The sequence below is a fragment of the Barbatula barbatula genome (assembly GCF_947034865.1).
Source record: "Barbatula barbatula genome assembly, chromosome: 9".
Classification (NCBI taxonomy): domain Eukaryota; kingdom Metazoa; phylum Chordata; class Actinopteri; order Cypriniformes; family Nemacheilidae; genus Barbatula; species Barbatula barbatula.
This window is the reverse complement of record NC_136772.1, coordinates 7,022,308-7,038,446: the sequence shown is the minus strand read 5'-3', so window position 1 is coordinate 7,038,446 and position 16,139 is coordinate 7,022,308. Positions and strand designations below refer to the sequence as shown.

Here is a 16,139-nt window from a genome sequence, read left to right as displayed (position 1 = left end):
ATGTCTGAAAAAAAAATCCCAACAGATTATCCATGTTCAAATAGAAAAAGAAAAACTACGAATACCAAGTTTAAGTTAAAGAATGGTTGTCCTTCAGATAAGGAAGTAATGATAAGGAAGTCTTATGCAATGTCATACAACTATGACACAAAGAATGCTGATTGGGTTTATGAGATATTAAACAAGAGTACTTTAACTAACAATTGTTCTGTGCCAGGATGGGAAAACAAAAATTATGAAAGAGGTCATCTTGCCTCAGCAGCTAATCATCGGTGGTGTGTTGAAGCTGAAAATGACGCTTCTTTGTTCAGCAACATAACACCACAGACAGAGGAATTAAACAGAGGTGCTTGGAAAAAATTAGAGAATTATTGTCGAAAGATAGTTGAAGAAGAAAAAGTCAGAAACGTCCATGTGTACACTGGACCACTTTATTCTAATACAAAGAAAGAGGTGGTGGGAAGGAAAGCTGTGCCAAGTGACTTCTTTAAGGTGATAATTGTGGAGGAGGAAGATGGGACAGTAAAAGAGCCAGAATGCTATTGCATACCCAATTCTACATTATCTAGACCTCGTAAAAAAACTACAGTAGAAGATATTGAGGGAAAATCTGGTCTGATCTTTGTAGAAAAAAGCAATTCGACAATAAGGGAAAGTATAATGAAGATAACATTGGAGGGAAAAGATTTATTTGAAGAGCCATGTACTGCTGAAATAGAAGTCAGAATAAGTTTATAATTGATGCTGATAATAAGCCGATTATATTGATGACATTGACTGTCTCCATCTGACGAGTGTGCACTGTGCAGTAAATGACTGTATAACCTTGAGAGTGTGTTTGGCTGAACTGACCATCTGAATGTGAAAAGAGGATACATTTGTTTGACTAAGCTTGCAGTTGTATCACTATTAGGTAATAATCCCATGCTGTATGTAGATCAGCTGAAAAATGCCGTCTCATGCTTTCAAAATGGCTCTCATGACCTTAAATGCCTTTCGGTTTAAATGATTGTGCTTGTATTAGCTTTTAAACAAGCATATTATTATGCCTATTTTTTCCCCGCCTCTACAAAACAAAATTTTGTAGGCTAGTATTTGTAGTAATTTCTATATACTGTATGTTAACAGATTACTTGAGTGGAGTAACAATGAAACAGCAAGTGTCTGAACAGAGTTGACAGGCGCTAGCTTTAATATGTCAATGACATTTATTAGAAGGTTGATATAACTGACGTAAAACCATTTTTGTGCTGGTAAGAATTCTAGTGTTCTAAAAATTTGGGCCACCACTGTAAATGTGCAAATCAATATTTTTTGTGTACTGTATGTATTTGCATCACAACTTTATACGCTGTTCTTTATACTCTATACAGATAGTGATATGTACATTTTGTTTGTGAATTGATTGGAGTCAATATTTAACGTAGTGAAATTATTTCAAGAAATGTTAAGCATTCTGTCTCATCTGCTTGTGTGTATTGTGTATCTGTATCTTCTATTTGCTGACAATGTTCCATTTTGAAAGGGGTCATGTGGTCCAAGTTTAAAAGTTTATAGTTTTGTTAACTGGGTGGAAGAGTACATTAGTGCCCGCCCCCTATTTTAGTCGCCCTAGAAAACGTAAGAATGGCATCATGTGACCCCTTTATTTCAATAAAATTGTAAATAATTACTTTTGCATTACTGGCGAAATTCTTTTTTGGGCTTCTATATTTCTGATAGATCGGGGCCATATGCATAAAGCTGAATAAGTGTAATTCAGTTACTATGAAGATAAGCTCCTTAAACATTTCAGAGTGCCGGAGAGTTTACATGTTATGTATTTAAGTTATATGATGACAGAGAGTTGATAAAAGGTTGATCGTCAAAGTGTTCTTTTTTTAAATGAACCAAAAAACTAAAAAGAAAACTAAACTAAAAAAAATAACATGATATAGTAATTTTACAACAAGCCTTAAAGCAAATTTCAACTTCCATTCTTTTGGGGTGAATAAAAAGTATAGCTGAAACAAGATATGAAATTAATGTTGAAAAAAGGTTTTCAATCAATAAAATCCAAACCTCGTGCTTATAAGTGTGAACATTTTTTATCTTAATACTTTATTTAACTTAAGACAAAAGGAAAACAGTTATCTTTTCAATAAAAGTACACTGTTAAGAAGCACTTCTATAGAAATAGTACAAACATAATTTGTTGAAAACCTTTAGCTGACTGAGCCTTAAGGTTCTGAACAAACAAGAGTCAGGCACAACATAAATATGTACATTGACAAATACATTATAATTTAGAAACACCTCTCATACAGACGGTAAAATGCCAGAGTCTGATATTTGCATTATTTCATATCAGCGTGACTCAAATAAATAAGGCATGTAGACAGAAGTCCATGAGAAATAAGCCACCCATGAAGTCAAGCTGTTGGACTGAAATCATTTTGGTTAATCTCTGGAATGTCTGATTAGCCAATCTCAAGTCTAAAAACTATATATAAAAACAGTGCACATTCAACATTTCAAGTGTACTTTGAAGTCCTGGTTCCAATGTAGTTACTCAAAACCTGTAGTGCATCTTCTAGAAACCTGGTTGTACACAGATGTCAAACTGACAAATATACTGCCTGCTAGCAAACATTTTGCTAAACACAGGCAGGAGTCCTCTGAATGCTGGTTTATGGCTTGGCATTTATAGGCTGGGACACATTTTATACGCTCTCAAGCCTTGGTTTGCTAACCAGGCATAACTGTGAGAGCAGGATCGTTCCATTTACTGTTCTACATCCTACCAGACGGTAGCTTCGGTTACTTATGGTATAATGTTTTCAGGGGCCGTCATTCAAAATCGTCCTCGTACTCATATTCATCCAGGTCTAGGTTACAGTGAGGACTGGGGATCTCAAACAGAGGTCTCTTCTCATTACGCAGGTCAAAAGCACATGAAACGTGGTCAACTGGGTCTTGAAGATTTTCATAGCTGAAAAGGGAGGAAAACATTGTTAACACGGTCACTGCTGTGAAGACTACACCAGCTAAAATACAGAGTGAAAGAAAAAAACTAAAACAGCCAACTTTTTTTACAAAATAAATCATGTTTGACAATCTCCCCGTGAAGAACATAAAGCATAAACCTAATGAGAGAACAGGGTAGGACAAAACAGGCAAGGAATTTACATGTCGAATCACAGGAAAATTATTCCAGAATGAGATTTTCACAGGGACCAGGTGAACCCACAAGGAACAGAGGTGAGAAGAACATTGAAAGAACCTCACCCTGCACCTAGTTTGTCTTACCTGTGTGCTTAAACTCTACTCATCTCGCCATGAGAAATCAGTGCTGATCCTAAAACCATCACATAATATCTCATCAGCCCTTTAACCACTGATCTCAGAGACTCACTGGAACAAATGACAAAACTGGACTGTTTTTTTCCCTGCTATTTTGTCTGGTCCAGAGTCTAATGGATTTATTCCTCTAGGAACAGTCACCTCAAAAATAGCTGATATGCTGCATGTGATGTTATAGTGCTCATACAGTAATAAAGATGTGTAAACGGGAAATGTGGCTGTACCCATCATTGTACTGCTCGTTGGCAGTTTCTTCAGCCACCAAGTGATCGTATTCCTCGGCAGCATATCTCTCCCAGTCAGAAATCTCTTGTCCCATTGTCTCTGCATCCTACAAATACACATGCAAACGGAATTGCTATTACATCATCCAAATGATCCAATAAAACGAGAAAATAAGCCATTCGTTACCCTTGCAGCCATTAAGGGATCCCTTTGTTCATGGTCCAGGTATTTCTCAATGTTAAATAATGTGTCAAAGAAAATATGGGAAAGTTTACAACTCTTCAAGTCTCTGAGGGTGATCTTTCCTGAGGAGATATTAGAGCGCATTGTAAAAGGTACTGTAAGAAAACTGTATCCAGTGAAAAAATTACTCAGCATGCCCATAAATCAGCAAACCACTTAAAGATGTAGAGCAGGTTTGAGTGTTTTTTACAAAATCAGCATGTAAATCACATCATATCAAATTATTTACTGTATCGGTTAAAATACCTGGAATTTCTGGCTTAACTAGGTCTAACATTTGGCACAAGCAGTCCTCAAATGGAAGTGGCTCGATGCCCATAGTCTCAAGCTTCTGACACTGTTCATGGTAGAAATACTGCACCTCGTACATGGACAGCACCCCGTCGCCATCCAGATCCATACAGCGGAACCAGTACTCTATACTACACACAAAAACAGACACCATCAGTACCACAGCCCATCAAAAAGAGCACAAGCCAATGATGAACACACTAAAGAAACAAAAAACATTAAAGGCATGGAAAAAGATCAGCTACCTGGTCTCAGATTTTTTGTCCTCCTCCGATATAAGGAACCACACAAAGTCTGCATAGCTCAATTTGCACTCTTTATGAACCTTCCGGGCCCTGAGAATCAGAATAAAATGAACCACAGCACTCACTGAACATCTAAAACAACCAGTTTCATGACACACAAGCCTTAAAAAAAACATAACAAAAGAAAGACTGTACCTGGTTACAGCTCCTGAAAATATTCTCTCAATCATTCTTTGGGATATGGCTGTCAAAGAGAGCAGACAAATCACATGATGCACAGCAAATGCTCAAAGATGGAAAAAAGAAACCGTCATAAGGTTGTAAATCACATAAATAGCAACAGCAAGATAGCTATTTAATGCTCCCATTTTATCATTGTAAAAAGACAGTGATTATTAAACAGCCAGAGAGGAGATAAAACTATAGCAGTGCCAGACATGCCGTCATGCTAGAGGAAATTGATATTAAAACTTCACTCAATTCACTAAACTCATACTGCACCAAACAGAAACATGTGCAATGACGTGTCGCTGAAGGAGATGGATTTCACTTCACTACCAGCTTTAAATATCATCTTTGTTTCATAATGCATGCCACAGGGGCATTCCTGACATGAAGGGTGTAGTACACATTTTCTGCACAGAACAGACCACTTTACTACAATGTAAGAAAATTAAACAATGTCATATTTCTTTTCATGAAATGTTTTATTTTTCTATTGCATCCATTGCCATTCAGATCTATGCCAATGTCACACAATGGGTTAAGGGGACATACCTTGGTCATTGTGTCGGGCTAGGTCCCTCTGGTCTATGTACAAGTCGTGGTCTGTGTCCAGCTCCCAGAATTTACAGTAGATGACGTAGAAATGTTCGTAAGAGAAGAACTCTGTCAGCTGGTTGATCTCATCATCTTCTTCAAGCAATGCCACATTCTATGGGAATATTCAGATTTTACAGAAATGAAGTACAAAGTAATAAAGCACTGACTTAAAAATATAAGTGATGCTTTTAACATTTACCTGAAGAAAACTACTTCTCCTGAGTTCTGAACATGTTATTTTTCCTGTCCACGAGCGGTTTACATTATAAAATATCCTCTGGACCACCTGTTGGCAGAAGTAGCGCTTTGTCATTCAGTTGCTTACACAGGAATACAAAGTCAAGTTCTTATTCATAAACAATGCTAATAATGTTGCATAGTTCACATGTTTTAAAGGTTAAGGAAAAAGAAAAAACGTGAGTCATACTTACTGTGGTAATGTATCGAGAATGAAAGTCTGAAGCCTCCTTCAAAAACGCCAGGCCTGTGTGTGAATCCACCACATCCTTAAGAAAAAAACAGCTTTAAAAATGATTCACACACCAATATAAAAAAAGTCACCATATCATAACAGAGGAAAATGTTCAATCCATTAGTTTGTAAAGAGGCTCTGGATTAGATTACAGAGAAAAGGCGAATCATTTCAATGTGTCCACTTGCACTTCAAGACGTGTGGAAATGTTAAAGGTATTAAAATTGTGCCTTTGTTCTTAGAAGTTAAAGGCCAAATTCAAAACTGAGCCTTTGTCTCAGTTTCATCCGGTGTCACTCTATGCATACATATGCCCCGCAAAATCTTTTCATTTTGTGTGTTTTTCAGCTCACAAGCAGTGGGATTTCTTTCATGTTACATAGTCAAATATCTGTGTGCATGCATAGAAGTCGGTGAAATGATGGCGACTTATTTTAGGGGAGGGGCTCTTTGACCTATTCCCATGTGAAATTAAACAATAGAAAAACACATAAATCACTGCTGTAAAGGAGCGGGCAAGGACAGGCCAATCTACTCCACAGCAATTCCTTTTTCATTCATCAAAACAATCGCTAAAGCTACACAATACAAATTAAACTGTGGATGCCAGAACGCATATCCTCTACTGTGCAACTGCTTGCCTGGGCGGCTTGGCCAATCCCGCCAGTGTGAATATAAATGTCATGCCAATCACCAACTTAGCAAATCACAGCTCACTAAAAATGACTCAAAGAATAAGCGCAGTCCATGTGACTGCACTTCTGTGGGCAACCATAACATTTAGCAGCACATTTTAAATTCTCCATTCACACAAAGCACTGTATGCAATGCAAATAAACGGCGAGACTATTAATGCTCCTGTGCGGTGTATGTGTCTGTGTTCGCAGTGGTGGGTCTCTGCTCCAGCACGCTGTACCTGCAGGAATGGAATAAAGTCCTCTTGTTCCAAGTAATTGCAGCCAGGCCTTGCCAGAAGGTGAAGAAATTTGGATGCATCGTCATGACAGGTCTGAAGCACTCTGTGGGGAGGTAGCAGATGGTTTCAGGCTTTCTTCCACACTTTCAAAGAACAATATGATCTCCGAAACCCCTCACTTTAAATATGCAGCATCAGATCAATGGAATCTACGTGGCTTCGTAATTTACACTCTCATTACGACCTACATTACAAAGATGGTGGAACAATTACTTGATGGCATGAGTATATTAAAGCGAGCCACTCTCAGATCAAGACGCTTTACATGGGCACCTGAAACCTAGCAGTATTGAGGTACAACATAATCATGCTATATAAAACGTCTTGCTATCTTGATAGGACGATTCACACTTGTTAAAATCCACTGTATGTTGTGCAGACATTATCCAAGAGGTCACTGTGAAGAGAGCTATTGTCTTACTTTCTCCACATTGCCACAAACTTGTGAACGGACACATATCCCCTCCTGTCTCCTCCAGCAGCGTGGAACAATGGAGCTTTCCAATAGAGTGGGCACTCGCAGGCCTGCAGCGATACAAAAGCGTTACACACAGATGAGTGTTATTCAGGTCTATGTGTTAACTTTTTTGCACACAGCACCGATGCAACAGAGTTTTGCAGTTTTGTAGCACAGGCCAAACAGTTGTAGAACAAGTATACGTCTGTTACCATAAATAAAAACTAGTGCAGGTCATTACATAAACTGACAGGACCAAAAAATTTAAAAGGAAGAACGAATTTGATAAAAACCAAAAAATTATATGGTCCTAATATATGAGAGTTCTGTATTCTCAATGCTTTCCTATACAGTAGTAAATACATTTGTCCATAAAAATACTGTATACCAGGGGTCTTCAAAATTTTTCAAGTTAAGGACCCCTTAGATGAGAGATGCATGGAGCAGGGACCCCCTTAAACTAAATATGTGAGCTATTTAAACAGAAACAACCCTTATTGTCACAGCACTATTATGTTAAGACATTACATTAGCACTTTTAATGTTATCGTTGCACATACACACTTAGTGTGTATTATTTTTATTATCAATATAGTTTGATTATTTTAAGGGATTTGCAGCCTCATATATTTTCATTTTACTGTGAGATGGACAATTTACTTGCCCTAAACCTTAGTTTTTATATAGGCTTCAATGAGATGACTGACCCTGGTTAATGGCACAACGAGTATTCTAGTGGAGGGAGAGGTTTTCTCTGGATGCAAAAGAAATCAGTGCAGATATTAAGCATTCTGTTGTAAAAGCATGCCGTTTTATTAAGTGTAATTTTTCTTTTGCTTCCGTGATTCCTTCCATGTTTTTCCACAGATCACAGGGCTCTAGAGCAATGGACGCGATGGAGCCGGAAAACAAGTTTTATTTGCAAAAACGAAATAAAAACGAAAATAAATAGTGAAGAAATTATTTTGAAGAGCCATGTTACTGATGTTTTAACAGTTTCTAATTAATTTCATTTTCTGATATTAGAAATGTAAGAATTTAAGGACTAGGAAGTAAATGTTAAGAGTAGGCTTTCATTGCACACGAATTCGTGATAAGTCCCCTTTAAATAAATAATAAAAGGGTGGAAATCAAGCACTTTAAGCACTTGACCATTCTCTCGCAGACAACAAAAGAGCAATTCAACATATTCTAAGTGTTTGGATATTCTGACTACATCTTTCACGTGTTCTCTAGGAACTATAAATTGGGCTAAATTGCCAATAATGATGTTTATAAACCATTCAGTTTAAAGTTCTGAACCCCTGAAGTATTTCAACATATAAATAGTGGTAATATTTTTCCCATCCCAATCTTACAAAAGTAAATTACACAAATTAACCATTTGGTAGGTGGGTTAAGGTGGCACGCTACAAACCACACTTACCTTGGCGACTAGACCCATTTCTTTAATAGTGACTCTTTCATCAGGGAACTGAGAGAATATTTTCTCTATCTTGGAAATGAGATTGTCAATGTTGATATTGGCCGGGGGCTGTCCTCGAGGAAAGTAGAACTTTGGAATGCTTTCACTTAAGGCTGGTGTAACGGGCTCCTCTCTCTTAGCCTGCGCTTGCTGAAACAGACAGAAATAACAAAAGTTAGCCACAAGACTGAGAATGCAGTTTACATTTGAGCAATGCATGCGTGCTTTGAAAACGGCACCACAATTAGCATTTCAGGGTGACGGCATAATTAGGACATATGGTCCCATTATGCCCAACCAAGAACAATTATGACAGATGCCAACCCTTAAGGAAGTTTGCAATATTTTTTGGACCCACATCTTACATTAGATGATGGACAAATGACCGTAAGGAAAAAGGAATAGTGTTAGTGTGGGGGAAAATACGAATACTTCAACTGTTGGAACCAGCCTGTTCACATAGAAGGGTTAAGTGATATCGTACTAGGTCTTTTAATAGTTCACGCAGCATGGGTACTGATATCATGATATATATTATTTCAAACATAACCGTTCAGAATACATAAACGTAACACAAAAATTGATTACACATTTAAGAAGTATTGAAAGTTGTCCATGCTTTATGTACAGTACATTACATGCTTTAAGACTGGGGGTTAAACTAAGGGTTAGTTAACAGATAGACATAAATAAGCAGGCTAAAGGCCTTGTACTTATGATGTGTTTACATTTGACCTTATGACGAAAGCATGGGCATTTTGAAACCCAAGAGTGGTTATCATCCTACGACAACTTGACTTATTCTGCTACGGTGACACATCAAATCCAAAACAAAGCCTATTTTTTTAAAAAGCATACCATGTTAAAACATTCTAAATGACTACAGAAAACACATCATGCCCAAACATGTGTTGTTATATTACTCTTATTAATAATAAAGGCTCAGTTTCCCACTGTAACATAAAACCTCAACTATTTAAGTGTCAGGCTGCAGCTGTGAAGATCTTAACCCCCCTAGAGCGACCACACAGGAAAAAACATCAGAACCCAATCTCTGAAATAAGCAACGTCACACTCAACAAGATCCAACTAGCTATTCAGTTTAAGACAAACACATTAAAATGTAGACTTTAGCAACCTCGACCTTCTCTTTACTACCGTTAAATCCAAGGGGAGCTGGCAGACCTTGAAGATTTGACAAGGGTCCCCAAAGGGGAACTAACCTACACTGCAAAACGATAGTAGATATTCATAAACATCATTACAAGGCTGCATGTCTAGCTGAAAAACATTGCAATTTAAACTGTAATTCTGTTGCTTGCATAAGGGCTAAACGTCATTTGCAGCTTGAGTTTGTAGTTTTGTCGATAAAGTCAATTTTCCAATCTTTGCTGTCAATAGGAGTTTGTCGTCAAGGGTGTTTACATACAAGATCGTATTTCCTTCTACCAGAGAGTTTTATATAATGCAATCAAACTGAAGAATAACTTTACACTGTCCCAAGATAATCCACTTCAGCTGTAATACAGTTCACACTTACATCGAGTCTGGTTGGTGGAGCATCCTATAGAAATGGGTGCATTTTATAGTTTATTCTTTACAGCAAATTAAAAAAAACTTAAAATCACATTCACAGACCTGTGGCTTCTACAGATACCATTTAAGTTAAACACAATAATTTGTTAAAAAATAATCTATGTTTTTTTCCCTAGGATGCAACTGTCCACTGAGGAAGACATTACTATCTCCCAAGATAGTTTAAGAATGAGAACGATATCATTTCAAAGCAGTATTCCTGCTGATTAATCACAGCTTCCTAAAAAACATTTGGGGATTTATTTAGGGACAAAGTGTGTGTATCATAGCAATACCATAAACAACAAGAATTTCTACGAGATGAGTTTACCTTTAAAAAAAAGACCTTCTATGGAAGATGAGCATTCACAAAAACTCTCTTTGAAGTGGCATACAGGGACTCTACTCCATGAGAGAGATGAACATGTTTAATCTTGACTTCGCTAGCTAGCGTCAGCCATGTCTATAAAAGGGAATGGCCATCATCGACCTACAGCACAGGGCTGACAGATGCTGCTGCTGCACAATAATAAACGTTTGGATGCTTCTAAAACCTGCAAATGCTTAATACTTAAATTAAACACAAAACAGACAATCTTGCTCAACACTGCAAAACATCACTTCAGAGTGTGACATCATACACCAATAAGCAAACGGGAGCAGTCTGTCAGCTTCACACGGAACACTTAAGACAACCTGCCTGTCCTTGCTGGAAAGCTTTGAGCCTCTTTTTAAAGCGAGAGGGCAGCACAAAATCACAGCCGCGGGCCAGCAGTGCCAACTCCTTCCTCAGATCAGGATCCTGCCGTAAAGAGATCTCCTTCATTCTCATGCTGTTGCCGGCTAATGGAGCCAGTGTGACGGACAGTATTCAGCCCAAGGTCAGGATAATCTCGCTTCGTGAGGACACTCCTCTGCCTGTTTGTATCAAAGCGCCAGTGAGTGGCAGCTGGTCTCCTTAGCCTTGCAGTAGCCCAAGTTGCAGCCCTGCCTGTTGCTCCATGCATCCAATATTGACTGGCAGAGGTCACTCAGTTCTATCCTGAAAAGTCACTGGGGAGATAGGACGAGGGTGTCTGTGTGAGAGCGCTAGAGGTGGGGGGATGTGACGGTCACAGGGGGTGTGGATCTGCCCTTTTAGTGTGCATTCCACATCTCTCATTGAGATTTTGTAAAGACACAAACCTGTTCTTGTGGAACACTGTGGGATACAGAAGATATACGGAGCAACACTGGTATGTTACATAATAATTGTAAAAATGAGATGTTTCCACATACAGTAGAACAAATCAAAGTGGTCCAACACCAATCAGTTTGGACTGGAAGCATAAACAAAAGCAAACCAATGATGTCTCATCCAAATCATGTCCCGCAGTGCTCTATGCTCGGCAAAAACACAGACCCCCACAAGGTCTGAATGAGGTGTGGAAAAAACGACATGCATTACCGCCCATGGGCTTTGTTTATTTTGCTTTCCAAGGCTACAGCTTCCAGCCATTCCACATCTTATTATAGAGGACAGACCCTAGTCAGTAGTACAGTGGGAAAGCATTGAATTCAAAGAATGATGGCTGAAACAGTCGAGGACTATTAAAAGACCTAACATGCTCCATTTGGGCAACCCCACGTAACAAATGTATATTTAGTCCTCTAGCAAACATCTGCTCCCAGACTGACAGCAATTACATCAATACCTTCTAACTGCGCAGATCCAAACGTGCAGTCTGGGCGCCGTGCATCTGAAAACCCCTTTCCCATGCCCACTGCTGTTATAAAAACAAATTGAATTAACAGACGCAATTTAGTGAAAGCTGACCTGCTATGAAAATAAGAGATAGATTTGGGGGCAGTGTATCTACCAAATGTACCAAACAAGTTAGTGCAAAAATAAAGGCCCACCTAGCTTAAACAAGTATTTTTAAAAGTCAGATCACAAAGTTCACATTCAACACAGTTCCTGTTGTTGTCCAATGGCAGGATACTGCACACATTTGATAAGCTTAATTTCCTCACTTACTGCACGTGTTGTCCTGACCCCTTACAGAAATACGGAAAATCAAAGGGCCAAAGTAAACTCACTGGTGAACTTGTCAAACTTTGTGTTTGCCATTGGGATTTATCAAACGTTTCTCACCGACAAGATTTCCCCCTCTGTTTGGCTCAATCTGTGTGCTATATGTAAAAACAACTCTCCACTGTCAGAGTGAACTGGTACTAACAGAACGAGGAAAAGCTCTGCCCGAACAAGTGATGGCAGCTGTCTGGGCTGACAGTGCCAATTTCCAAACAAAGCTCTGTGTCCAGTCAGTAGGGCCAACTGGTTGAAGTGAAGCTGAACGGCAAGGCAAAAATGGGGAGCGATAACCAACAAGCCTAAATTTAAGTGCTGGAGGGGAGAAATAATATTTAATAAATGTTCAGATGGCAGACTATACGAATTAAACAGGGTTCACAAACTTTTAAACAAAAAGTGGCTTGTTTGGTCAGATTTGCACCAACAATGTAGATGGTGACTTTCAGTCTGAAAAGCCGGCTCAACACGGTTTGTAGAGGATTAGGATTTAATACATTGGGCAAGTTCCTACATTGACATTTAGACAACTGAATGAGACTTCACCCAAATACCAGGACGAGACACAATATATAGAAAAATAGGAATGGCCAAAGATGTGTGTCTGACGCATGTAACCCAATCCCTTTACAAACCACCATCAACATATATTCAACGTCTGTTCAACCATCAAGTTTGATCATAACACATTTAATTGTAAAATTACTTGGTTTATATCCGTATTAATACGTCTGGCCTTGCAACCAGATCCAGACGTGACAAACTCGAAATAATGTTGACAATTAACAGCATCTAACAGAGTATATGCATACTGTATTACACCATACACAAATATGCAAACTGCCTATGAAGTGCAGCCAAATTCTCAGTAGTTAATTCCCGCACAGGGGAACCAAGGCTATCTTTATCTGTGTCCTGTGTCAAAGTTGGACCAGTTGTTCCTAACAGCATCAGTATGACGTTAATTGAATTTTTAGCAAATACTTTAGAGAATGTATTTGTATTCTGGAATTCCTTGAGGCCTCTTAAAATAGAACATACAGGATCAGAATCCCTTTAATAAATTGTGACAAGTTGGGGGCACATGCTGATTGTACATGCCAGAAAATATAAAATATCCTACAGTTGTTCCATCCTCTGAAAAGCGCTTGGGGATCACCAAAGCATCTGAGAATAACTGGACATAGAAATCAAAGCCTCCACACATCTGCTTAGCATTTTACAGTAAGAAATCACACCGGACAGATAATGTCCCTACTCATGATTTAAATTCACTGCAAACAGATGTCTTGCCTGAAAATGGATCATTATTTGTAATCCTTCAAGATATAAGGAGGGGAAACTATGATGTCTGTTCTATTCTATTTCTGGTTTTTAGATTTTTCAATATAATCCTTCCCTAAACTTTGAACAGATTTAGATCTATAGTGCTTTTCCCACATTACAGGCACTTCTTGCATTTTAATGCAGTAATATATCTCATAATCTTGACATTTCCAGAAGTGCATCGCTTTCATTTTTTTTCATACCATCTTTCTCTTATTGGTGTCATTTTATCAACACAATAATGTGGTACTGACAGGAGGAGTGGAGGCTACAATTTAAAACATGCCTGCACAATCCAATTCATAGGTCTCAGGAGCCACAGAAACACTAGCAGCAAAGTCCGCTGGCATCACTGGACATCATACCATGACCGAGTCGTTACCATTCCAGGGATTGACAGCATTCAGATTTAACTACCTCTGGCTAGGAACACATGAAGGATATTTCTTGACACAAAAGACCAACGCTCATCTGACCAGAACAGAACTGACCAGAAGCAACCAAGACTATTCAGCAGCATCCTCTGGTGGCAAAACCAGGTACAGTAGTACAACTGTTAATAAAACTGACCTCCTTAGCTGCTAATCATTCTGAATGTACAATTATGATGAAATGATTGTGGACGGCACTGTTAAACATTTGTTAATGTTTCACAGTGTACACAAACCCCCCATGAACGGCATATAATGATTGATGACATGGATATTATGAAAGACCTACTTACACTACAAGCCCACTGATAGCTATGCTCTGTTTGCATATACATCACAAATACTACTTTCTCATTTAATGTGGATTCATATACACTCACTGTAAATACAGTTTATATTGAGGACTTACACTCCATAGTGCTAATTTAAACACACCAAAAAACTATAACAAAATAAGAGTAACTGGGTTATGGACAGTTCAGTCCTCATTGATAGTGTAAACAGAGGTATTTGAGATAAGATAGGGAATCATATCTGACTACACAAATGCAGGTGGAACATATGAAGTGGAACATCTTTTTAGACTGACCAGGCTTGCACTTGTAACGTGATTAAAAAACAAATGATCAGCTATTTTTTGGGTGGTGTGGTGCATTATAAACATTGCTGAGCACAGATGCTTTACCTTCTTAGTGCTGACAGAGCGGCGTAGGGCCCGAGCGTTGAGTCCCGCTCTGTTATTGCTGCCACTCGCAGAAGGGAGCGTGGCTGAGGGGGGGCTACACGGTGCGCCAAGGGCCGCACACGTTCTCTCCGTCGCATTAATCTTTGATGTGTGGTTGTTGTTGTTGTTTTCTGTTGACACAAAAGTGTTCCTGCTCCTGAAATCATCCTGGCACAGATCTATTTCTTCTCCGTTCTTGATCTTGTTGAGGTAGTCTTTTAGCATTGCCTGAGTGCTTGGCTCACTCAACCAAAAGAGGAAGAGCTCGTCGACCTTCATCTTCAGGACCGGCTGAAGTGTTTGTGGTGATGCCATTCCTGACTTGCTGCATGCGGCCACGTTTCCCCCGAAAACAATCTAAAGTGGAAGAAAAGAGGAGAATTAAACTCTGTGCCAAATGTAGCTAAACACTAAGTAAACTACATGTAAACATGATCTGAAATAAAGTTATCTAAAATGACTCGACATCTACTTTTTAGGGAATACTATACAAATAAACAAAGAAAAGGTTATTGTGCCTGAGGTTATTGGGGTATTAAGTTTAATTTAATCTTCCCAGACAGAATATAAACAGCATATTTGCGAGTTTTTGTTTGCAAGTTAGCCTATGCTACAAAAAAGGAAATCGAGTAAATTGAACCGCTTCCAAAAATAACAGTTACAGTAAGCTACGATAAACTCTGTTAACTTGCCTCCACTATCATCAATAAAATAAGTTTAAAGACATCGAATGCCCCTTAAAGTGTTTTATAAAAATCGCATATTGTGACAGCAGACAGTTTTCTGTCGTACACTATGGTTACCGTGGTAAACATTCACATGCCACATCCCACAGCACGTACTCTAAAAACAAGGAACACTCTGCAGATATAAAGTCAAGTTTATTCTTCTCCCAATTTCACCCAAAACTCAAACAAGTAACGTATGGGTTCGTAAACGTGTTTTTGTTGAAACGAGCGTGATATGAGCAGCTTAGATGTTGTTGCTAATGTGCACGCAGATACAGCCCTTGAAAACATCGCTGGCAATTCATAAATAAATTATATAAAATGTAAAACTATGTATCATTACTCTACCTGCTGTCACTGAGCTGTGTTTTGAGTTTGAATCGTTCATTCAGACTGTAGTACACTTTGAATCAAACTCTCGTCTCCTCAGGTCACCGGGAAAAGTTTTCTCGCGAGAGTTTATAGCGCCTTTTACGCGAACCGACTGATTCTTTTTGATCAGTTCTTTTAAACGAACAACGAATCGACTCGCAAGAACAATGGATTCGATCTTGAATTGCCGTTTGAATGAATACCAGAGTTGAACAAGACGAGTCATTTGGTGAATTGAAGGTCTTGTTTGACTCCTAAATGATTCGTTGTTTTCAAAGACGCCTGAACAGTTGCAGAAACGTTGTTTTGAATAACCGAATGCTAACTGGTTATGTATATAAAAGCATGGTCAAAATGTTATGTGGTTATATTTC

The 16,139-nt window shown here is 38.6% G+C and overlaps 1 protein-coding gene across 3 annotated transcripts; it reads right to left on the bottom strand.

Annotated features, from left to right (window-relative positions):
• Positions 1-1,784: 1,784 nt before the first annotated feature.
• Positions 1,785-15,838, bottom strand: ppp2r3b (protein phosphatase 2, regulatory subunit B'', beta). 3 transcript variants are annotated; one of them, XM_079464814.1, is made up of 15 exons: positions 15,742-15,829; positions 14,627-15,022; positions 8,500-8,688; positions 7,038-7,141; positions 6,557-6,659; positions 5,600-5,674; positions 5,368-5,454; positions 5,124-5,280; positions 4,542-4,590; positions 4,347-4,436; positions 4,057-4,232; positions 3,754-3,872; positions 3,567-3,673; positions 3,289-3,337; positions 1,785-2,971 (listed from the first exon to the last, which is right to left on the bottom strand). In XM_079464814.1, the coding sequence occupies exons 2-14, from the start codon at positions 14,978-14,980 to the stop codon at positions 3,304-3,306; spliced, it is 1,644 nt and encodes a 547-aa protein (XP_079320940.1). In that variant the 5' UTR covers positions 14,981-15,022; positions 15,742-15,829; the 3' UTR covers positions 1,785-2,971; positions 3,289-3,303. The 3 variants fall into 3 exon arrangements, with proteins under 3 accessions (XP_079320940.1, XP_079320939.1, XP_079320941.1); XM_079464813.1 differs by lacking the exon at positions 3,289-3,337 and having other exon boundaries at positions 2,047-2,971; positions 15,742-15,838; XM_079464815.1 differs by lacking the exons at positions 3,289-3,337; positions 14,627-15,022; positions 15,742-15,829 and adding an exon at positions 10,814-11,255 and having other exon boundaries at positions 2,065-2,971.
• Positions 15,839-16,139: the final 301 nt, after the last annotated feature.